Below are 25,579 nucleotides of genomic sequence, written 5' to 3' on the forward strand. Positions count from 1 at the left end.
ATGGGCAAGTTACTGATCCTCTCCGAGCCTTAGTTTCCTTGTGCCCAGAAGGGGCTGTAACCGGTTTATTTAGCAGTTTCAATCCAGGGGCCTACAAACAAAAATGGTTTTATTTTTCCTCCCGTCGTTTTTAATCTGCCTCTGTTCCATCTCCCTTTCTTGTTTCTTAATAGCTTGTTTCCTGGTCACTTTCAGTTAGTCATCGTCCTTGATAGTCACAGCTTCCATCTCAAACTCAGATCTCACTTCCAGCCTCTCCCCTGCTGCAGCCTTGGCACCTGGGTGTGGGGTGTGGTCGGCTCCCTTGCCTTGGGGGCGAAGTGGCGGAGGAGGGGGAGGAAAGGGGAGGAGCATGGCTCCCTAGCTGGCCCTCCTTGCCGTCTCCCTCCATTGGCTGTGGTAGCTCTCCGGGTTCATACAGACTAACTAGCCAGGGGTGACCTCTGTGTATCCAAATGCTGGTTCACTAGTGGGGCACACGTGCTCTTCAGAGCACCTGGGGGTCTCCCCGTGGCTCATGTCCCTGGTGGGGAGGAACAACGCCCCCATCCATCCCCTGCCACCCGCCTTGGGCTGCTGGGCACCCCTCTCCCAGCAAGCAGTTCTTGAGTGAAAAAGGAGCAGGAGAGAGGGTCCAAGTCCTGCTTCCTTGCACTGTGTCCACTGCCTTCCTCCTGCACCATGTTGAGGGCATAGGCTGCTCCAGCACCACCTTCCCTCTGCATGGCCACTGCTCCTTGTCTGGGTGGAGGCTGGACTCGAGCTGTGGTTCACTCACCGGGCCTTGTAGCCTGGCACAGGGCTGCATGGGGCCTGAAAACACTGTACAGGGCAACACCTGGCCCCAAGGGATGGGCCCCCCCCCCCCAGTGGGCAGAAGCTTCCTCCAAAATCTTCCTCCACTGACATCTTTGAGGGCTGGAGGGGCGGTGGATGGAGTCAAAGGGCAGTGTCTACGGTTGCAGGTCTGCCTTGAGGAGGGGTCTGGCCCCAGCTCTTGGTTCCTCTCTTTATTTTATTTATTTTTGGTTTTTTTTTTTTTTTTTTTTTTGGCTCCTCTCTTTAGAATGAGGGCTTTAGTCTCCAACTCTGAGTTTGATTCATCAATTCAGGACAGCAGAAAAATTCCTACTTGCCTGCCCCTGTTTCCGAGAATGACAACATGCCTGGTGACAGGGAGCCCATCATGGGTGACTCTGTTTGTGTCCAGCTTTTACCATCCACTCTTTCTTTGCTCTTTCGACTTTTCTTCTGGGGTTCTCTGTGCAGATGCATGGTGGGTGTGGACTTTTAAGATGGACTCCTAGCTGACCAGGGCTGGTTGGCTGGCCTCTTGGTACCATGCGGTCACAGAAGAGGGAAATCAAAGAACAAACAGTCCCGTGGTGTTTGGAGTCTCCCTTAGTGACACTAAAGCCTCTGTTTGATTTCTCGCATGGTAACAAAACCAGGAGGGGAAGGAGAGCGGTACCTGGAATAGACTCGGGGTGTAAGGCGGGTTTCAGGTCCTGGATAACACGCTGGAAGGGTGCACAGAAGTGAACTAAAGATGCAGGAGGCCGTCCTCTTCCTGCTTCTCCTGGGCGCCCTGTCAGGTAGGAACTCCGTTTTGCCACCTGTCTTGGCCCATTCAGTTTGCTTGATATCATTGTGTGATAAAGTCCCCAAAGAGGAAATTGCCTCTGGGAGGCTTTGTTCAAGTGTGGGCTTCTCAGCATCAGGGAGCCCTGAGAGGCTGGGATGGCGTATCTGGAGAAGAGGGTACCCCAAAAGCCACCATCTAATCAACGTTCATACAGACTTCACTTTCCCTCTTGTGCTAACTGGCCTGTGTGGTCCTTTCAAGACATAAAATTGGGAAAAGAATTTTCTTAGTAGGGCTTTTTATGTATGTCAGCCAGGCTTTGTGGCAATTCTGGTCTTACTCTGGAGCCTTCCGGGGGCAAACTGAGGTTGCAAATCACCCTATGGGAAAACCGAGGCACTGAGGGGCTAGTGTCTCAGTCTTGAGAAAAGAAAATTTCTGATAGAAGCCAAAGATTCACCTCGTGCTTCTGGCACTCCCTCTTCTTAACTCAAGAGCTTCAAGAATCTTGGATGATTTTTCAGTGCTGTCAGCTTGGATTACTTAAATTGAGCTTTTTAAATTAAATCTTATTTTTGAATAGGTAGTATATGCATTATGTATGGAATTCAATCATGTTAAATTTGCAGATTAATTTAGGGATAATTTACATCTTTGATGAGTTATACAGTAAAAATGCTTAGAGGAGTGTCTGGTACCTAGTAAATGCTTAGTAAATGTCAGTTATTATTATGTATGACGTTGAGTCTTCTATCCAAGAACAGGGCTCTAGAAACTTGTTCAAGTCTTCATTTGTTTTCTCAGGAGTATTTTGAGATTTTTTCCTTCATATAGATCTTGCACATTCTGATTGTTTATTTCTAGTTCTTTTTCTTTTTATCAGTTGTAAATGGAATTTTCTCTTCCCTCTTATCTTTCAATTGATTGTTATATAATGTACGGAAGTTTTTTGATGAACTATCTTATTATTTGTAATGATGTTTCAGTTGATTCTCATGCACTTTCCAGGTTTGAAGATGATAAATATTTGTTCTTTTCCTTGCTTGTTTCTTTTTAAATCTCTTATTTCTTTCTCTTATCCAACTACTGGGCCTGTACCTTCAGATTGTTGTTCAGTAATGATGAGTGTATACTCTTGTCTTGATCTCCATGAAGCATGATGTTAGCTTTTGGTAGGAAATAGCTTTGGGTATGTTTTATATGTTAAGGAGATAGCTTTTATTCTTATTTAGGCTATTTGCTTGTAAATCAAAATGGATTTTTAAATCAGATGTTTTTTCAAGATCTATAGAAAGGACCACTTGATTTTCCTCTTTGATCTGTTAATAACATAAATAAATCACGGTTTCCTAATAATATTGAACTGTCTTTAACCTTGGGCTTTTAGAGGGCAGGAAGAATTGTGAGTGTGAAGCTGGGCCTTGAGCTTCTCAGACTCTCATTTGAAGTAAACATTGGAGATTTTCCCAGAAATATAGGCTTTTAGGATCATAATCATTTGAGTTAAGAGGTGACATTTATTGTCATTGGGGGAAGAGTGAGGTTAAGAAGAACCCAGCATCTTATACTGAAACACTACCATTTGGAACCTTCTCATCAGATGTGTAAAAGGAACAGATCACAAAAGTTTGCAAGAAATACTTGAGATTCTGTATAAAAACCACATTCCAATCCCTCCCTCTCCAAAAGACCATGCACTGTACTGCACTTTTGCTTCCACAGGTCAAATCCTAGTTTTTGGAAGGTCTGCTGTGATGCAGACTGTTTCTCTCTCACCTTCTGAGGTGAGTCTGAGAACCTGATCCTTACCCTTGCCCTCAAAAATATCAGGGTCACAGAGGATTGGGGGAGGGGAACAGCCACACCAGTCCCTGCCTTCGGGGAATTGGAAACACGCATCACCAAAATAATCTCAAACAAAGTAACATTCTCCAGTATCCTTTTTCCTCTCATTTGCTCTAACTCCTATGCATCCTCCAAGGCCCAGTCAGGCCCAACCTCCTCCATGGAGCCTTCCCAGATTGCCCTAGTTCTTGGTGCACACTCTCCCTGCTGCACCCTGGAGCTCCTTTCGTCTGCACATGGAATACGTTTTAAGGGTTTAGTACAGAGCCTAACACAGAGTAAGTGCTCAATGAAAGGTAGCAGGAGTTATACTATAATTCATCCATTATGTGTCTGCCCTGTCTCCTCAAGTGGAACGTCAGCCCTACAATAAGAGGTTTCACGTTTCTTCTTGCTCTGTGGTCCCTGAGTGCCAACACATATAGGGTAGCTAATAAATGTTGTTTTTGTTGATCATTATCCTTTTGGGGACCTGTTTTTTCCCCCCACATTTACTGATATCCCCTAAATGCAGTAATTTAGATCATCTGCCTGCTTAATCTTGGCATTGAGATTCTGTCTTTTTCACCTCCTATTAAGATGAGGGAAAGAAAACATTTTCTCTTTGGGATGCTCTAGTGTCCCATTCCAGTGACAACTTAGAAAGGAAGGCCCTAAAAGAACATAAACTACACAAGACTCCCAACTGTAGCAGGGGAAAGAGTTGAGATGAAACAATCTCTGGCTCCATCCATACCAAAGGACCATGTGTCATTCCTGGGAGATAGAGGACTTAGCAAAGGCCCCTTGGTGTACTTGGTGTAAATCCACTGCACACTGAAGTTGTCTCCAGTTTGAGAAAGTCTCCAGGGAACTAGTTTTTGTCTGAGTCTCAGGGAAATGAAAAGTACCAGTGTGTTTAATGGAAGAAGGGCCCTTGGTAGCTGGAAGACCCGCGTGAACATGAAAAAGTTACCAGGCCCACTGACCTGAGTTTTGTCCACAGAGCACCAGCTGTGAGTCCACCTTGGTCTCTCTAGGACAATCCCCAAGTCGGCCATCTAGGCCTAGACCCCTGCTAGGTGGTGTCAGGAATCAAAAGAGGCCCGAGGCTCAGTGTATTTTGCTGCTTGAGGAAGCAGGTGCAACCCCTCCTGAATGCTCTTATTAATTTGAAAAGGCAGGAAGGTATAGTCCATTTCCAGAAAGTCTTTTTGTGGGTGATTAATCCATTGTATGGGATCCAAAGAACATTACAAAAAGTTTCTACCTTTTCTCTCATGTCACTTTCCTATTCAGACAACCTCAGAGAAGCAAAAGGCCATCCCTCCTCTCAGTCCTCCCTCCCTTTTCCTTTTCCATGGCAACCGATTGTCTCCCCCTCACCTCCAGCTGAAGCACTCACTTCGTGGAATCTGCCTGCCTTTCCACCTCCAAGGAGCTGCAGGAGGTTTGCGAGAGCCAGCCCCCCTCAGGCCAGCACCAGAGTGATGTGGCAAGACGAACAACCCCCTCTCTCGCTAATGATGACCTAGTGCCAGTTACACTGTAGGTGTAAGTGCAGATTTCACAGGATCATTGCAAGACTCAGCATCCTTTCTTCTGTGTCCTACTAAGGGCTCCCTTCTATTAGCCTTTGTGGGGCACGAATCAGCCCCCCAAAGTGGGTGGGTGAGCATCCCATCCAGGAAGGCGTACACTGTGGAAATGAAAGACATAGGATAGGAAGACGTTGCATAGAGCGAAACAACAACATTGTATAATGTTTTACGGTATGTTGAGTGTATGCATTCTTATACAGGACCTGTGAGAGTGAATTCCAGTAGGGCTGCAATTAGTCTGAGTGGCTTTGGTAAAGTTCCTGCACAGAGCTGACTCCCGTTCAAGGCAGGAAGCCTGCTGATTTTTTTTTTTTTTTTTTTTGTGGTATGCGGGCCTCTCACTGCCGTGGCCTCTCCCGTCGCGGAGCACAGGCTCCGGACACGCAGGCCCAGCGGCCATGGCTCACGGGCCCAGCCGCTCCGCGGCATGCGGGATCCTCCCGGACCAGGGCACGAACCCGTGTCTCCGGCATTGGCAGGCGGACTCTCAACCACTGCGCCACCAGGGAAGCCCAGCCTGCTGATTAATAGCACTGCTTTGTAACCACGGGTTCCGGGAGTTTGGGGACGGTTTGCAGCGGCCTGGAAGCATTGTTATTGATGACGGTCAGACTGACAATTGGCACCTGGCCTCGGTGAGCTCCTCAGAGGGCTCTGCTCTTGGCGCTGGTTATGTAACAGGATGGTACCTACATGAGCATCAAAATAGAAACAGCTGCAGCAGAGAGTCTAACTTGGGCTCACTGTTTCCAGGGTATCAGTGACTATGTTGGTGGCTCCTGATCTGAGCAAGTGCACTTTGTTCTGGCTCTTAGGGACAACAGGACAGCAGGAGCTGGCACCGGGCCCCTCCCGTCCTCTTGCTACGAGGCAGTGTTCAGCTGGGATGCACATCCTTACTTAAATGTTGTTGCTATACCGTATCCTTTTTCTGTAATCAACTGTAGATGTGGAAGCATTCTCATTTGGGTCCTGTGCGTCTTCTTGAACAATTAGAGGTGTTTAACGGCTACTGTCAGTGTAGCAACACAGAGTTGACACAGGGCCTGACAGAAGTTAAGGGTTCAGCCTAAGGTCACACAGTCAAGTAGCAGCAAGGCACAAATCAGCTCTGATTCCAAATCCCTTTCTCTTTTCACAACACTCCTCTGCCTTCTTTCACTACCATTTGGATTGGTTAATAGAGAGAATGAAGAGGTATTTATCACCTCAGGTGAGACTTGCCCTGTGTACCGAAAGCAGAGCTGTAAGAGCTGCTGCATCCCCGGAGGGAGAAGATGGCATTGCCCCACACTTCCTGCAGCACGCCATCAACTTTGGTGTCAGAGACCCAGATGGTCAGCTTCCTCCCCTGGAACCGAGGCTGCGGAGGCTTTCATTTTCCCCACACGTGCTCCAGGGAGGGGGGCCTCCTTGGTTCCTTTCTGGCAAGGCAGTGGTTTTGCTCATTTGGAAACAAGCAAGCCCATCATTCAGCCAGCTCTCAACCACAAGCTAGATGTTTCAGTGGGCTCAGTGACTGATAAGAAACCTTTTTGTGTGCTTTTTCTTTTTCAAAGTGTACCCGTCAAGCAATTATAATTTGCTTCTTAATTAAGATGCATGTGTAAGTCAAATTCCATTAAAGCCTCTTTCTTGCTCTCAAGCACTCAGACCACCAGAGAAAGTTTGGAACACCAGTCTCGAAAGGAAAGTGCATGATGTCTTAGGGAGAGTGGGCCCCTGGCTCCCAACCTTCCCTCTGCCACCGATTAGGTGGGTGCCTTTGGACACATCCCTTAAAAAAAAAAAAGAAAAGAAAAAAATGTTTAACGTCTTTACTGGAGTATAACTGCTTTACAATGGTGTTAGCTTCTGCTTTATAACAAAGTGAGTCAGCTATACGTATACATATATCCCCATATCCCCTCCCTCTTGCGTCTCCCTCCCACCCTCCCTATCCCACCCCTCTAGGTGGACACAAAGCACCGAGCTGATCTCCCTGTGCTATGCGGCTGCTTCCCACTAGCTATCTATTTTACATCTGGTAGTGTATACATGTCCATGCCACTCTCTCACTTTGTCACAGCGTTCCCTTCCCCCTCCTCATATCCTCAAGTCCATTCTCTACGTCTGCATCTTTATTCCTGTCTTTCCCCTAGGTTCTTCAGAACCTTTTTTTTTCTTTTAGATTCCATATATATGTGTTAGCATACGGTATTTGTTTTTCTCTTTCTGACTTACTTCACTTTGTATGACAGACTCTAGGTCCATCCATCTCACTACAAATAACTCAATTTCGTTTCTTTTTATGGCTGAGTAATAGTCCATTGTATATATGTGCCACATCTTCTTTATCCATTCATCTGTCGATGGACACTTAGGTTGCTTCTATGTCCTGGCTATTGTAAATAGAGCTGCACTGAACATTGTGGTACATGACTGTTTTTGAATTACGGTTTTCTCAGGGTATATGCCCAGTAGTGGGAATGCTGGGTCGTATGGTAGTTCTATTTTTAGTTTTTTAAGAAACCTCCATACTGTTCTCCATAGTGGCTGTATCAATTTACATTCCCACCAACAGGGTAAGAGGGTTCCCTTTTCACCACACCCTCTCCAGAATTTATTATTTGTAGATATTTTGATGATGGCCATTCTGACCGGTGTGAGATGATACCTCATTGCAGTTTTGATTTGCATTTCTCTAATAGTTAGTGATGTTGAGCATTCTTTCATGTGTTTGTTGGCAATCTGTATATCTTCTTTGAGAAATGTCTATTTAGGTCTTCTGCCCATTTCTGGATTGGGTTGTTTGTTTTTATGGTATTGAGCTGCCTGAGCTGCTTGTATATTTTGGAAATTAATCCTTTGTCAGTTGATTCACTTACAAATATTTTATACCATTCTGAGGGTTGTCTTTTCATCTTGTTTATGGTTTCCTTTGCTGTGCAAAAGCTTTTATGCTTCATTAGGTCCCATTTGTTTATCTTTGTTTTTATTTCCATTTCTCTAGGAGATGGGTCAAAAAGGATCTTGCTGTGATTTATGTCATAGAGTGTTCTGCCTCTGTTTTCCTCTAAGAGTTTGATAGTGTCTGGCCTTACCTTTAGGTCTTTAATCCATTTTGAGTTTCTTTTTGTGTGTGGTGTTAGGGAGTGTCCTAATTTCATTCTTTTACATGTAGCTGTCCAGTTTTCCCAGCACCACTTATTGAAGAGGCTGTCTTTTCTCCAGTGTATATTCTTGCCTCCTTTATCAAAGATAAGGTGACCATATGTGCGTGGGCTTATCTCTGGGCTTTCTATCCTGTTCCATGGATATATTTCTGTTTTTGTGCCAGTACCATAATGTCTTGATTATTGTAGCTTTTTAGTATAGCCGGAAGTCTGGGAGCCTGATTCCTCCAGTTCTGTTTTCTTTCTCAAGATTGCTTTGGCTATTCGGGGTCTTTTGTGTTTCCATACAAATTGTGAAATTTTTTTCTCTAGTTCTGTGAAAAATGCCATTGGTAGTTTGATAGAGATTGCATTGAATCTGTAGAGTGCTTTGGGTAATATAGTCATTTTCACAATGTTGATTCTTCCAATCCAAGAACATGGTATATCTCTCCATCTGTTTGTATCATTAATTTCTTTCATCAGTGTCTTATAGTTTTCTGCATACAGGTCTTTTGTCTCCTTAGGTATGTTTATCCCTAGGTATTTTATTCTTTATGTTGCAATGGTAAATGGGAGTGTTTCCTTAATTTCTCTTTCAGATATTTTCATCATTAGTGTACAGGAATGCAAGAGATTTCTGTGCATTAATTTTGTTTCCTGCTACTTTACCAAATTCATTGATCAGCTCTAGTAGTTTCCGGGTAGCATCTTTAGGATTCTCTATGTATAGTATCATGTCATCTGCAAACAGTGACACTTTCACTTCTTCTTTTCAGATTTGGATTCCATTTATTTCTTTTTCTTCTCTGATTGCTGTGGCTAAAACTATGTTGAATAATAGTGGTGAGAGTGGGCAACCTTGTCTTGTTCCTGATCTTAGTGGAAATGGTTTCAGTTTTTCACCATCGAGAATGATGTTGGTTGTGGGCTTGTCATATATGGCCTTTATTGATGTAAGTTCCCTCTATGCCTACTTTCTGGAAGGTTTTTATCATAAATGGGTGTTGAATTTTGTCAGAAGCTTTTTCTGCATCTATTGAGATAATCATATGGATTTTCTCCTTCAGTTTGTTAATATGGTGTATCACATTGATTGATTTGTGGATATTGAAGAATCCTTGCATTCCTGGGATAAACCCCACTTGATCATGGTGTATGATCTTTTTTGGATTCTGTTTGCTAGTATTTTGTTGAGGATTTCTGCATCTATGTTCATCAGGGATATTGGCCTGTAGATTTCTTTTTTTGTGACATCTTTGTCTGGTTTTGGTATTAGGGTGATGGTGGCCTCATAGAATGAGTTTGGGAGTCTTCCTCCCTCTACTATAATTTGGAAGAGTTTGAGAAGGATAGGTGTTAGCTCTTCCCTAAATGCTTGATAGATTTCACCTGTGAAGCCATCTGGTCCTGGGCTTTTGTTTGTTGGAAGATTTTTAATCACAGTTTCAATTTCAGTGCTTGTGACTGGTCTGTTTACATTTTCTGTTTCTTCCTCTTTCAGTCTTGGAAGGTTGTACCTTTCTAAGAATTTGTCCATTTCTTTCAGGTTGTCCATTTTATTGGCATATAGTTGCTTGTAGTAATCTCTCATGACCCTTCGTACTTCTGCAGTGTCAACTGTTACTTCTCCTTTTTCATTTCTAATTCTATTGATTTGAGTCTTCTCCCCCTTTTTTTCTTGATGAGTCTGGCTAATGGTTTATCATTTTGCTTATCTTCTCAAAGAAGTAGCTTTGAGTTTTATTGATCTTTGTTATTGTTTCCTTCATTTCTTTTTCATTCATTTCTGATCTGATGTTTATGATTTCTTTCCTTCTGCTAACTTCGGGGGTTTTTTTGTTCTTCTTTCTCTAATTGCTTTAGGTGTAAGATTAGGTTGTTTATTTGAGATGTTTCTTGTTTCTTGAGGTAGGATTGCATTGCTATAAACTTCCCTCTTAGAACTGCTTTTGCTGTATCCCATAGGTTTTGGGTTGCCGTGTTTTCATTGTCATTTGTTTCTAGGTATTTTTTGATTTCCTCTTTGATTTCTTCAGTGATCTCTTGGTTATTTAGTAGTATATTGTTTAGCCTCCATGTGTTTGTATTTTTTACAGATTTTTTCCTGTAATTGTTATCTAGTCTCATAGCATTGTGGTTGGAAAAGATACTTTATATGATTTTAATTTTCTTAAATTTATCAAGGCTTGATTTGTGACCCAAGATATGGTTTATTCTGGAGAATGTTCCATGAGCACTGGAGAAGAAAGTGTATTCTGTTGTTTTTGGATGGAATGTCCTATAAATATCAATTAAGTCCATCTTGTTTAATGTATCATTTAAAGCTTGTGTTTCCTTATTTATTTTCATTTTGGATGATCTGTCCATTGGTGAAAGTGGGGTGTTAAAGTCTCCTACTATGTTTGTTACTGTCGACTTCCCCTTTTATGGCTGTTAGCATTTGCCTTATGTATTGAGGTGCTCCTATGTTGGGTGCATGAATATTTACAATTGTTATATCTTCTTCTTGGATTGATCCCTTGATCATTATGTAGTGTCCTTCTTTGTCTCTTGTAATAGTCTTTATTTTAAAGTCTATTTTGTCTGATATGAGAATTGCTACTCCAGCTTTCTTTTGATTTCCATTTGCATGGAATATCTTATTCCATCCCCTCGTTTTCAGTCTGTATGTGTCCCTAGGTCTGCAGTGGGTCTCTTGTAGACAGCATATATACGGGTCTTGTTTTTGTATCCATTCAGCCAGTCTATGTCTTTGGGTTGGAGCATTTAATCCATTTACATTTAAGGTAGTTATAGATATGTATGTGCCTATTACCATTTTCTTAATTGTTTTGGGTTTGTCATTGTAGGTCTTTCTCTTGTGTTTCCTGCCTAGAAAAGTTCCTTTAGCATTTGTTGTAAAGCTGGTTTGGTGGTGCTGAATTCTCTTAGCTTTTGTTTGTCTGTAAAGGTTTAATTTTCCATCAAATCTGAATGAAATCCTTGCTGGGTAGAGTAATCTTGGTTGTAGTTTTTCCCCTTTCATCACTTTAAATATGTCCTGCTCTCCCTTCTGGTTTGCAGAGTTTCTGCTGAAAAAAATTAGGGAAGTTTTCAACTATAATCTCTTCAAATATTTTCTCAGTCCCCTTTTTTTTCTTTTCTTTCTTCTGGGACCCCTGTAATTCAAATGTTGGTGTGTTTAATGTTGTCCCAGAGGTCTCTGAGACTGTCCTCAATTCTTTTCATTCTTTTTGCTTTATTCTGCTCTGCAGTAGTTATTGTCACTATTTTATCTTCCAGGTCACTTATCCGTTTTTCTTCCTCAGTTATTCTGCTATTGATTCCTTCTAGAAAATTTTTTATTTCATGTATTGTGTTGTTTATCCTTGTTTGTTTGCTCTTTAGTTCTTTTAGGTCCTTGTTAAACGTTTTTTGTATTTTTTCCATTCTATTTCCAAGGTTTGGGATCATCTTTACTATCATTATTCTGAATTCTTTTTCAGGTAGACTGCCTATTTCTTCTTCATTTGTTTGGTCTGGTGGGTTTTTCCTTGCTCCTTCATCTGCTGTGTATTTCTCTGTCTTCTCATTTTAGTTAACTTACTGTGTTTGGGGTCTCCTTTTTGCAGGCTGTAGGTTCATAGTTCCCGTTGTTTTTGATGAATGCCCCCAGTGGGTAAGGTTGGTTTAGTGGGTTGTGTAGGCTTCCTAGTGGAGGGGACTGGTGCCTGTGTTCTGGTGGATGAGGCTGGATCTTGTCTTTCTGGTGACATCCCTTAAACTTATCTCTAGAATGAATGAATTGAGTATTTGGTGAATTTTATATCTTATTAATTGCTCTATTTTTAGGGTGTGGACCCTAGCCACTAATTATTATTATTACTATTGCTTTAATACTGCTACTGCTGCTTTTAATAGTAAGGAAGCTGGAGAAAGTCGGTGTTGGACTAAGAGTTGGGAGATCCAAGCTTGGCCACCTTTCTTATCAGTGTCCCTGGAGTGTCTGCCTGAACGTTTTTAGGGTTCAGTTACATGACCCTGGCATACATAACTTTTTCCTGGGAAGAGAGGCCTCCAGATGAAGAGCAGAAGAGCTCCAGCAAGAATGTCAGCAGAAAGGCCATATTCAAAGACACAGCCTGGTTTTATCCATACATGGAATAGGTAGTTCTCAACACAAAGTGCTTAAGGGCCACTGGATAGATCCACTTTTCCCTCCAAAATATTTCCCTCACTGCTATGTGAAATAGGACCACTCAGGGAAGAGCACAACTAGCTCTATAAGTGTAAGGAGGCAGCACGGAGCCATGCAAAGGAGTCCTGTCCTAGGAGTCAAAGACTTGGATTGGAAGGTTGGTTCTTCCACAGAATTAGCCTCTCAAACCTAGGGCTTATCCAAATTATAATTAATGCAACAAGATCAAGGGATACACTCTCCACGAAGCAAACTAGGAGCTTCAGCTGGAGATATATGGGGAGCACGGCCTCTCCAGTTTGCCACAGGACACGCGGCAAGGTTGGTGGCTGTGGTAATCTATCTGTTCAAGGTGAGGCTGTGGGGAGCCCTGACTAGGGCTTAGCAAGCCTCTCATAGCTGAGCCCATATCAAGCTAATACTCCAGCACCATGCCTTATACTGTTCCCCCAAATGGCCTCTTACAGATCACATCACCCAAATCTAACATCTTGGTCATGGGTCCAATCTCTTACCAGCTCCCAGCATCATCTTGCTATGCTGTTACCAGGTCATAGAATAACCATGATGCATCCCACATGCAGGGTCACCTGATGAGCATGGAGCAACAGACTGTCCATAGTGGGGGACATGCAGTCTGTTATCTACAGACCCAGATGCATGAGCCAGAGCCCCCACCATGGCCACTTACTGGGTGTGTAGTCTCAGGTGTGTGAAATGGTGGCAGCGATACCTACATCCAGGGACCACGGTTAGAGTGGATGAAATCAGGCACACCTAGCATGATGCCCAGTGAGTAGGTGCCCAGTGAAGGTGAGTGGTTACTAGTTTCAGTCTGTTCCTTTGGGCTGGGCACTACCTTACCCCAGGCTATTCTTGAGAAAAATGTAGTGAGTTACATCTTTGCTTAAACATGCTCAGAGGCCTCCTTCCTCACTGGCTAGAGGGGCATGAATCACTGGGGTGAGTGGGAGGGGGCAAGATCAGGTTGGGGGTGGGGTCCTTGGAGACAAATTGCCAACCTTTCATTTTGCTCATGTCCATCTTGCCCTGCTGAGCTGGGAGGGAACACTCTTGTGAACAGCTTGGGGGAGTGGGGTGGAGATTCCAGTGGTGGGAAAAGAGGGCTTGAGGGAATTATACCCACAAAACCCAACCCACCACAGCAGTTGATTATTTTTCTCATTTTGAAAAACTATTTTGGGGAACTTTTTGCCTCTAAATACTCCAGGCATACTATTTTGCTGCTGGTTTTTTAATCACAAGAATGCTCTAATATTAAAGTCAATTTTAATAGATTAAAAAAATCCATTTGTATTCACATCACCCTAAACCTCAGCTGTTTTGATATTTCTGAGTCCTTGCACAGTCCTTGTCCATAAAACTGGGTAATGCCGCCAGCAAAAAATAACTTATGCATAATGCATTTTAGTCTCTAAACGAAATCAGATGATTTTAGATTTAGGAAAGCTTGTATCGGTGAATGTGTTTATATTTCATTTTCTCTTGCATTTCTACCTACCTCTCTGCATCCCCTCCCCCAAATTTGAAATAAAAACATTCTCTTGGGCTTCCCTGGTGGCGCAGTGGTTGAGAGTCCGCCTGCCGATGCAGGGGACGCGGGTTCGTGCCCCGGTCCGGGAAGATCCCGCGTGCCGCGGAGCGGCTGGGCCCATGAGCCATGGCTGCTGAGCCTGTGCTTCCGGAGCCTGTGCTCCGCAACGGGAGAGGCCACAGCAGTGAGAGGCCCGCGTACCGCAAAAAAAAAAAAAAAAAACAAAAACATTCTCTTATAAAAGCCAACATTTTCCCATGGTTGGTTTGTTTCTAGAAATTTTGCACCTTTCAGATCTTTCTACTGTCCCCCACTACCTCCTCCCATTCCAGGAATTTTTGTCCCCAGTGGCTAATGGTGGCCAGGGTTGGAAGCTGGCTGAGAAGCAAGACCTCAGTGTAAACTTTGGCTTCGTTACTTATTATTCACCATGTGTCCTTCAGCTTGGTTTCCTCATCTGTAAAATGATGATACTAATATTTATCTGAGAGGATTATTCTGAGGAGTAAATAAGAGAAAGCATTTTACATGATGCATTTATTTGGACCATTGGCTAAGTGGTAACTGTATTAATTTCCTAGGGATGCTGTAACAAATTACCATAAACTGAACAGCTTAAAGCAGCAGAAATTTATTCTCTCACAGTTAAGGAGCCCAGAAGTCTGAAATCAAGGTGTCAACAGGATTGGTTCCTTCCAGAGACTCTGAGGGAGAATCTGCTCCAGGCCTACCTCCTGGTTTCTGGGGGTTGCTTGCCATGCTTTGGCTTGTAGCTACATCACTTCAGTTTGTGCCTCTTTCCTAACGTGGGCTTCTTCCTTCTGTGTGTGTCTCTGTGTCCTATCCTGTTCTTATAAGGACACCACTCACTACATTTGGGGCCCACTTTAATCCAGCACGACCTCCTCTTAACTAATTACATTTACAAAGACTCTATTTGCAGATAAGGTACATTCTGAGGTTCTGGGTGGCCATGAATTTTGGGGGGCACTAGTCAACCCCTACAGGAACCATCATTATGGAAGCATAAAGAATATGACCCACTGCTCTCCTCTGTGCTGGCAAAATCCTGCAGAGTGTCAAGGAGACCTTAGATTGTCCTGAGGCTTTCCTGGAAGAAACACATTTTCTCTGACATCATAACACTCCCTGTTTGTCATGCAGCTCAAGGTAATTCACGGGCCTGCCCTGAGTCTCTCACTACCTCCTCTGTGAAATGGGGGTCACTCTATCGAGCATGATGTACTGATCGACCCTCTCCATGGCGCCCACAGCATCCAGTGATAACAAGTCATTGTCCGTGAGATTCCTTAGGGATGTGGGGAGAGCTGGCATGATTTTGGAGTTCTCCAGTCATGCACACTCCATTCTCAATGGGCTCTGAATCAAACACTGACACGGAGAAGGAAAATAAATTCTTAGAGACTCCCTGGCCCTTGTAAGACAGAGGATGCCATGGCCAGACTGGGTCCTCCAAGGGGTGTCTGTCTTCTAAAGCATCACATTTCCCTCTCTCTGGCTCTTCACAAAGGCTGGGAGAAACCAGAAAGGAAGCAGAGAGACAAAAGAAAGACAGCAGCGTTATTTCCAGAATGACAGAAGCAGATTTCATAGTTGTTTGCTGGTGGTTGTTTTCTTGGCTTTGAGATGATCTCGCATTCCTGTTTCCAGCTCTTGGCAAGAGTCTTCATTCTTGGGGAGTGATCGGGTTCCAGTGTTGCCCTGAGCTATGAGTTGAAGCCACAGACCAAGCTGCTAAGTCCTCGTTTCCAGCACAAGGCTTTGTGCTCATGTCATTTTGCATCCTTTTTAAATCCGCAGTGGGACATGCACTACACCTAATCCACTTACCTGCTACAAGCAATGTGGCAGAGAATTCTCCACCTGAGACTTCAGTGCACAAGTTTTCTGTGAAATTATCAGCATCACTGTCACCTGTGATCCCAGGGTTCCCCCTAATCAACTCAAGTCCCCTCACTGAGGCCTTCAGGGTGAACTGGCTGTCAGACACTGACTTTGAGGTAAGCACCATCTTACTCCCAATAGGAGCTGCTCACAAAGAGGGGTCCTGAAGATGGGGTGGATGGGATTCTGGATCAGTGATCATTTCCTCCTCTTTGCCTGGTTTAATCTCCCCTCTTGTAAGATCTGGGCATTCTGTTTGGGGCATTCTATGGCCCTCTGTCCTAGATGGCCCTATAGCTTTGGACTTTTCCTCCATTTAATTCAGTCCAAATGAACAATATGTTCCATTTGTTACAAATAAAAGGTTTGTTTCTTATTGCCAATCACCGTCACACGATAACAGGTGTTAGAGGTGCTGACAGTAACTGAATTCTTTGGGTGGACAGTTTGTGTGATGATCTCCTTGAAAACGAGGCCCTGGGCTTCCCTGGTGGCGCAGTGGTTGCGAGTCCACCTGCCGATGCAGGGGACACGAGTTCATGCCCCGGTCCAAGAGGATCCCACGTGCCGCGGAATGGCTGGGCCCGTAAGCCATGGCCGCTGAGCCTGCGCGTCTGGAGCCTGTGCTCCGCAACGGGAGAGGCCACAACAGTGAGAGGCCCGCGTACCTCAAAAAAAAAAAAAAAAAAAACCTAAAAACAAAACGAGGCCCTGATGAATTTGTACCTGGTGATTCTTCTTTTCTATGATTCTATAATTTTTCAGAAGGAAATTTATGAGGAGACATTTCATATGGAAGAATGCACCCTTAATAAAAATATAAGTCTGGATGTCCAGCCATACTATGTGAATGTTTCCTCATGGACAATTCAGACCCAATCATTCACATTCAAGAGCCACGCCACCGCTGCTCTGTTTTCTAGTTTGTCATTTGGGTCTTTTCCAAAGTTTTCACTTCTCCTTAGGCAGAACACACCTGCTGATTGCATATCTACTTGTAACCTCAGAGGCCTTCTAAGGATGTCTTTAGGGTCTAGGTGTCTGGACCCGCTTGTACTGCATTATCCCCCAGGGCTACCTCATTCCTCAGTGGGTATAGGGACCTCGTACAGTCATCATCAGCTTTGACCCTGCTCCCACCTGCCATTGCTCTGGGTTTCTGGTGGGACCCAGTGGGCCTGCTTGGTCTAGGCTCGGTTGCCTCTCTGAGATATATAAGGTGTTCTTAAACCCAGCTGATGATTAGAGCCACTAGGGGAGCTTTCAGAAAGTGTGCATATCTGGGCCCCAGAGCAGGCCTGTGGAGCCCAGGATCTGGTATTCTCTGCACCCCAGGGGTGGGCCCTCTGGTATGCAAGGAGCATACGTTCAGGAAGACTTGACCTCACCATCCCGTGCACATTCCCAGGGCCCACATACTGCTTCTTTGACTTCCCTGCCTATCTACCTGCTCCCTTGACATCTGGTTCATCTTTAACAGCTGCTGCTTATCTGTGCCTTGCCAGTTGCTTACACTTACAGAGCACGTAGTATACACCAGACACTGTGGAAAGTGCTTGACATGTGTTTACTCTTGTAATATTCACAACAAGCCAATGATTTTATTTGTATGGTTATCCCCTTTGTACAGATGGGGGAAATCATGCAAAATTTAACAGAGAGGTGAGATAACTTGCCCTGGGTTGTACAGCTACTGCTGTGCTGAAACTGGAAGGCAGGTAGTCTGGCTTTAGAGTTCTCACTATTTTTTTATTTTTATTTTTTAAATTTTTATTTAATTTTTTCTTTGCAGTACACAGGCCTCTCACTCTTGTGGCCCCTCCCATTGCGGAGCACAGGCTCCGGACGCGCAGGCTCAGCGGCCATGGCTCACGGGCCCAGCCATTCTGCAGCATGTGGGATCCTCCCAGACCGGGGCACGAACCCGCGTCCCCCGCATTGGCAGGCGGACTCGCAACCACTGTGCTACCAGGGAAGCCCCCTCACTATTTTTTTAAACAGCTCTATTGAGATATAATACACATAGTATATAATTCACCCATCTAAAGTACAGAAGTCCATGGTTTTTACTCTATTCACATACCATCACCACGATCTAATTGTAGAATGTTTTCATCACCCCAAAACAAAACCCCAAGTCCATTAGCAGTTGCTCCCCTGTCTCCTATCCCCCCAGGCCCTGGGAACCACTAAACTACTTTCTTTCCTAATGGATTTGCCTATTCTGGACCCCTTCATATGAATGGAATCATATTTTATTGGGTTTTTAATGACTGGCTTTTTTTCACTTAAGCATAAAATTTCAAAGGTCACACATGTTGTAGCATGGATCAGTACTTCAGTCCTTTTAATGGCTGAATAATATTCCACTGAATGGATGTACCACATTTTGTCTATTTGTTCATCAGTTGACAGATATTTGGGTTATTTCCACTTGAGAGCCCTCATTCTCAGCCTCTTATAGTCTATAGCCTTTAATGATGAGGATGACCAAGCTATTTCAGATTTGCAGATGTTCTAAAGCACATTCAGTGACTTCCCTGGTGGTCCAATGGTTAAGAAGCCACCTTCCAATGCAGGGGACTTGGGTTCGATCCCTGGTCAGCGAACTAATATCCCACATATGGGAAACTAAGCCCGCATGTCACAACTACTGAGCCTGTGCGCTCTAGAGCCTGTGCCACAACTAGAGAGCCCACGTGCTGCAGCTACTGAGCCTGCCCTCTCTGGAGCCCGCACACCACAACTAGAGAGAAGCCCATGAGCCGCGATGAAGAGCCCACGCGCCACGGTGAAAGATCCCGCGTGCCGCAACTAAGACCTGACACAGACGAATAAATAAATACACACGTACATACATACATACATAAACATTAATTTAAAATATGAGGGCTGTTTAAAAAAAAAGCATGTTCACATCCTGGTCTCTTAATTGTTACTACTAACACTGATACTATCACTATTAAAATTGCAAATCCCTATTCTAGAAATAAAATCACAAAGAGACAGCAAGGTTAACTGATTTGTCTGAGATCACAGAGCCAGAAAGGATGAAATAAGAACTTGACTCAGGTCTTCCCATTCCCAGTGTCAGGCTCTGTCCCCTACACTGCCCTGCACATCTACTCCTGCTTGCATGAGCCCCCCAATCCTTCCACTATCATACCTGCCCTTCCCACATTCCACGTGATTCAAACAGGGCTGTCAGTCAAGGAGGAATTCCATCCTCTAGAAAGGGAGAATTTCTGAGCCTCTCCACTGATCTAGGTCACGTGTTCAGTGTATAGTCCCAGTCCTGGTGCCCTCCTGGCACCACAGCCAACAGCTGCCCAGCACCCTGTGTTGGTACTAGGATGGGCCACAGGTTCACACGTCCTGAAGCTGTTCTTAAGAATTTGTTGCTGCTCTCCAGAAACTATCCAATATTATCAACCAGCCCCTGTAAGAAGTTGCTATTCTCCAACCCAAATTGCACACAAGGGCTGTTCCTACAGAACACAACAATGTCATCTCTGTGGCAGAGCCTGGCTCCTCCTTGACCCTCTGCAGATAAGGTTCTGGGGTCTCCGGCCCAGAGGTCTGGTCGCTGTTGGCCTTGGGACTCAGTCATGCAGGGCTTTCTGAGGGTGACCTCCAATCATGCCAGAGGCAGGCTGCCCTACTTTTGGACAGAGCTGCTGAGACTTCAGGGGTGGGGGGTTAGGAGGATTAATAATGCTGATGGTGATGATGATGACGAAAACTCACATTTATGGAGCATTTACCATATGCCAGGAATTCCTCTGAACATTTTGTGAATGCATTCATTGAATCCTCATAACAATGCTGTGAAGTGGTACACTATTATTACTTGCATGTTAAAGGTGGGGAAACTGAGGCATAGAGAGGTTGAGCAACTTGCCCAAGTTCACACAGCTAACTGGTGGCAGACTTGAGAGTTGAGGACAGGCAGGCTGGCCCCAGGAACACTTGCTCATCATCCCCAAGCCGCGCTGCCTCACTGTTGCCTCCCAAGAGGGATGTCCAAGCCTCATCCAGCAGCGCGTGGGGCTCACCTCTGGAGTCCCCGCCTGGAGCAGCACCAAGAAGGAAAGTTCCGAAGAGTCAGGGAGGCGGGACTAATGGACATCCGTGAGAGCTGTAAGGGCAGGCGCTCTCTGGGGTTGTGTGGCGGCCGCGCCTGCCTCCCTGCCATTGGCCCATCTCTGAGCTTGACACCCTTCTGTCCTCATCTGCCGTCGTGAGCGCTGTGGACCTTGTAAATTTGCTCAGCCTTGTCCAGAACAACATCAAACTGAACACTCCTAAAACGAATCGTCTTCTACCAAAACTCTGCAGCCAGAATGCCCACCATCCGAGAGACACCACCACTCCCAGCTGTGACCTTTGGAGTTCCTTCTCCTCCCTGCCCTGGTCTCCTGATGTGTGAAAAGGGGAACGCTTTTCCAACCTATGGTTATTGTGATGATTAAATAAAATACTCCACAAAATGGCTTGGCAAGAGCCTTGCACATGAACGTTTAATTAATGCTGGTAAAGACAACAGCAAAAGCAACTTTTCCATGTGCTGGCAGCAACCTAATTCCTTTGGTGCCAAGATATAACATTTTAGACCTTTTTTTGACTGCTCTAGTTTCTTCCTCTAGGGTGTTAGAGCTAGGCCCCAAGGAGAAAGGCTGTCAATAGGTAACATTGGGGTGAAGGATCTGCAAGCATGGAGTTCAGGAGAGGACTCCAGGCTTAGGTAGCTGGAAGCTAGGGTGTAAATCAGGAAGCACAGAGGACCGTTGTGACGGAGGCAGCTCTGGTGGACACACATTCACTGAACAGTTTTCGACATCTAATGATAATAAAAGTCAGCATTTGCTGGGTGCTTGCTCAGCACCAGACAGCGATCAACGTATTCCAAGGATTAGCTCATGGAGTCCTCCCAACAACTGCAGAAAGCAGATGCCATTGGTATCCCCATTTTACAGATGGCAAAATTGAGGCATGGAAAGGTTAAGTAATGGGAAGGCTGAGCTTTGAAGCCGGTCAGTCTGGGTCCAGAGTCTACACTCTTGACTCCTATGTTATGCTGCCTCTCACCTTCCACGTGCCAAGCACAGAGACAGGTCATCTCCACTTGTGCGGAGCCCAGGCTGACCCTGCTCATTGGTGGTGACAAGATTACTGTGTTTTACCCTCTCAACCCGCCTCCATACGTGCCCCCTCCAGTGCATGTGCTCATTCACATCTGTGGTCACCCTCTCCTCTTAAAATCAATCTAGATCGTGCAAAGTCAAACACAATGCCCACCACCTCCTCCATGAAGTCCTCCTCGACTAAACACATCTCACCATGAACTTTTTTCCCCATGATTTTCCATAGTACCGTGATCTAGCTCTTTGTTATAATACCTTGTATTATACTTCAGTTGTTTAACTTGGGCGAGAATTATTTACCTAACGATAGTCGTGTGGAAACAAAGTCAGGGAAAGGTCAAGTAACTTTCTCAAGGTCACACAGAAGTCCAGGGGTGGAAACTGGATAGGAGCTAAGTGCTTTTCTCAGTAGAGGATACTGCATGCCTCCCTGCCTGGCCCCAGTTGTATTAATAACCAAAAGGTTCTTCTATGAGCATAAATTAAGATATTTATGAAATTTAGTCCTTGATATCTCAAAGGGCTCTGGGCCTTCTGGGAGCTCCAACAGGCTAAGCTGGTGGCAGGGATGTGCATATAGATGTGAGAGGTCAAAGACTGGCCTCCAGTTAACCTCAGCTGGGCCCTTCCACCATGGACCACGGGGGTTCCTGCTGGCAACAGTCTAGATTCTGGTGATACGTCTCTGGCCCTGGTGCTTGGCGCCCCTTCCACATCTCCACTCCAAAACACTTGTCTTGCACAGGACACATTTCCGACAGTGGAAGAATGTGTGGAAATGTACCAAAAACCCAAAGAGCCTGTTGGTGGAAGTAAATATCATTTCTTATTTCTGCAGATGTATCCTTCTCTTGTTTACTCTTAGATGTGGCCTTGGGAAACTCAGAGGGGAATGATGAGTCAAGACGTAACTTAACAGCAATCCCGGGGAAGTGCAGCATCTTATTCTTAAAGACAAGAAAATCAAACTGTATTCAGGGTAGCTAAGGGACTTGCCTAGGAGCCTACCCCAACCAGTGACAGGTTTAAAAATTTTCGGGCTTTCCATCTCCAGTAGATGGAACCAGGATGTCTCCTGAATATTTGTCTTTCCTATGAAGAGTAGCATCCCACAGAGGAGTCCCTTTATTGAAGTGTCATGGGGTTTATGTTGGAAAGACACAGGCAAAACAACCGGTTCCCCTGACAGTGAGTGAAAGATGGTTTCCAGGATGCTGGTTGCCTCTGGTTGCCTCCTTCCTAGTAATAGCCCTTTGCAAAACGTGTGCATACAAAACAGATCTTCTTTCACATGGTTACTAAGGATTGTGCATTTGCTTTTAGATTGTCACCACCGGGAAGGAACAACTAGATTTTGAAACAGGACCACACATATTTGATTTGCAGATCTGTGTGAAGGATGACGTAGGTGTCACTGACCTGCAGGTCCTGACGGTCCAGGTAACAGATGTGAATGAGCCACCTGAGTTTCAAGGCAACTTGGCAAAAGGTAAGACGCACTGGGGTGTGCGATGCAGCCCAGACGGTGGCATCAGGCAGGACGCTGGGGGACAGAGTGAAATAGAAAAGTAAATAAACAAGCAGCTGTTTCCCTGGAAAAGGCAGCTGCTTAATGAGTGGGGAATAAGTGAAACGTCCACTAGCCCAGGACTCCCGACAGTAACACCCAATAATTTACAAAGCCCTTTCCATCCATGGCTCCTCTTGGGCCTCTCCTGGTCCTGGGGAGGAACCCGGGGCTCAAGGACCTCAAGTGGCTCATTCTGGAGGAACCTGGGCTGAGCCCATTTACAGGCTTAGCACTGGATACTGGCCATTGACTGACTGGTTCATTCTCCCCATGGATGCTGACGCCTCGAGGGGACTGTGTATTTGGGGTCTGCTACAGGGTAGGGACAATATAGGGGACCGGAGCATAGGGTAACATCCTGAGTGATCTCCCCCTGGCTCATGGCTTTGAAGGCCATCCATACACTGACAACTCCCAAGTCCACTGTTATTTTTGTTTGTTTTCTATTTTTTGGATTCAATCATCTTTATTAACCTATCAATGTCACATTTTATATCAGTACATACTACCTTGTTATTTTTTCAAAGGAATCTACTTTAGTACATCATATTAATAGTAAAAAGTCAAATAAGATGGCTAAATATCAACCTAGCATATTAATGTCCTCTGGACAAGGCAAGCTAGAAACGCAGTCACTTTATACACATGTAAGGGTAGTGTTCCAAGTTAACTAAGAAGCTGCTACACCAGCTTCACCCTTTAACTCCTGACTCAGATAAAAACTGTCCTAACCCAACATCTCCATTTGGATGTCTAATGGACATCCATGATATTGTGATTCATAATAAGAAACATATATTTGGTCTTTGTCCCCTCCTGGCACAGATCCTAAAACCGTTGGACTGTCCTAAGTGATAAGAGTGATAAAGGTGTCTTTTCTTACCTTAATGAGGTGACTTTTGGACCCCAACTAAGGATGGGGGCTGCCCACTAGAGACACCAACCACATGATTAGAAGGTTGGACAGTGGAGAGGGGGGAGGGGCTGGAGATTGAGTTAAATTGGGTTCAGTCACTAATGGCCAATGATTTCATCAGTCGTGCCTACGTAATGAAGCTTCCACAAAAGCCCGAAATAACAGGGCTCAGAGAGCTTCCGGGTTGGTGAACGCATGGAACCTGGGGAGAGTGGGTGCCTGGAGAGGGTGTGGGAACTCTCTGCCCCTTTCCCATACTGTGCCCTATGCATCTCTCCCCTCTGGCGGATCCTGACTTATATCCTTTTATAATAACCCAATAATCTAGTAAGTAAAATGTTTCCCTGTGTTCACTAGAGAGCAAGCCCCTCTAGCCAATCATTGGAACCCGAGGAGGGGGTTGTGGGAACCTCCCATCTAGAGCCGGCTGGTCAGAAGCACAGGTGACCACCTGGACGTGTGTTTGGCATCTGAAGGGGCAGGGGCTGTCTTGTATGATGGAGCCCTGCAGCTATGGAATCTGACGCTATCTCTGGGTAGACAGTGTCAGAATCGAGCTGAATTGTGGGACACCCAGCTGGTGTTGGAGAACTGCTTGGTCGTGTGGGAACCGCCCTAGACACACACTGGAACTGGTGTTAGAATCTGACATCTCAGCCTTAATGTGCCCCCAGACCACTCTTGACTCCTGTCTCCCTCCCCACCATCCCAGCCCAAATCTGCTTCTCTCATTCTCTCCCATCTTAGTTACTGGCAACTCTATCCTTCCAGTTTCTGGGGCCCAAACCTCTCAGTTACCCTTGATTCCCCTCTGTCTTTCACACCCAACATCAAACCCATTAGGGAATCCTGCCAGCTTCTAACTTTATGCAGAACCCAACCTCTCCCCAGCAACGCCACCGTGGCTCACCGGGATCACGGCGGTGGCCACCTGATCGGTCTCCCTGCTCTGTCCTTGCCCCCTCGAGTTGATTCTTCTTACAACAGCCAGAGGGAGCCTGTTAAACATTGGTTAAGTCAAGGCACTCCTCTGCTTAAAACCCTGCAAGAACTTCCCATCTCCCTCACAAGGAGAACCAGAGTCTCCCTAAGGTCCTGTCAGATCTGATGAGCCCCTACTAAACCCCATCTCCTCTCCACCACACCTCCCCTTCACTCCTCTGCTGCCGCAGTCCCGGCCTCCTCACCCAGCTGTGAGTACCCCAGGCACGCCCTACCCCGGCATCTTTGCATCGGCCCTTTCCTCTGCCCCTTCCCCTGCATCTCTATGTCTCCTCCTTTCTTTAAGAATCTTGACTCCAATGCCAGGGAACCTTCCAGAAGCACTCTATTTAACATGGAAACCCAACTCACCACACGCCTTTCCCTGATTCATCTCCACAACATTGCTCAGTAACATTCACATATTTTATTATCTATATCTCCCCACTAGAATGCAAGCTTCATGACAGCAGGGTTTTGTGTTTTGTGAACGGCTGTACTCCCAATATGTAGATCCGTGTTTGGTACATAGTGAGAACGCAGTCGATATTTTTTGAATGAAAGCCGGAGCAGCGATCAAAGCAAATGTAAGCTGGAGCTTGGATGTAAGAAGGCCTGGGTTTGAATTGTGATTCTATTACTTAGCAGCTGAGACAACCTCACAACTTCGCTGAGCCTGTGTCCTCGTTTGTAAAGTGGAGATAACTACAATACCTACTTTACAGGGCTGTTGTGAAGATGACAGGAGAAAACATAAGTCCTCAGCATAATGACTCCAAAAGAGTGAGTTAATGTTAAAATTCTCAGTCATCCCTCAGAAAGGTTCTCAGAAAGAGATGCCAGGGCAGAGTGTGGCCGCTCCTCGGGCAAGGCTGGTGGTGCCACTGACCCTGTCTGCTCCCTCCTCACCCCGCCGGCCGAGAACTCTGACGTAGACGGAATCCATGTGTGGTCCCTTTCCTGAACCTTTGTAGCCCTCCCTCTCCTCTTTTCCATATTCTCTCTATTCCACTATAAGGCCTCTCATTTTAGGGACTCATTTCTGCTGAGATGCTAAGTGCTCTTGAGGGGTGACCTAGGCTCGGTTTAGGAGGAATTTGCACGTGAAAGTGGAGGTGGAACTCACACTGGACGTTCCCACTGGGTTACGTTCCACCTCTCTGTCCTTATCGCTCCCCTCCCCC

At 45.3% G+C, this 25,579-nt stretch overlaps 1 protein-coding gene across 1 annotated transcript in view; it reads left to right on the plus strand.

Annotated features, from left to right (window-relative positions):
* Positions 1-1,549: 1,549 nt before the first annotated feature.
* The window catches only part of CDHR3 (cadherin related family member 3), a 71,755-nt gene continuing 47,725 nt past the window's right edge, over positions 1,550-25,579 (plus strand). Inside the window, exons 1-3 of the mRNA XM_067041638.1 lie at positions 1,550-1,595; positions 15,701-15,900; positions 22,252-22,417. Of these exons, the coding sequence (XP_066897739.1) occupies positions 1,550-1,595; positions 15,701-15,900; positions 22,252-22,417 (412 nt within the window). The remainder of the gene's footprint in view (positions 1,596-15,700; positions 15,901-22,251; positions 22,418-25,579) is intronic.

The sequence above is a fragment of the Kogia breviceps genome, chromosome 9 (assembly GCF_026419965.1).
Source record: "Kogia breviceps isolate mKogBre1 chromosome 9, mKogBre1 haplotype 1, whole genome shotgun sequence".
Lineage (NCBI taxonomy): Eukaryota > Metazoa > Chordata > Mammalia > Artiodactyla > Physeteridae > Kogia > Kogia breviceps.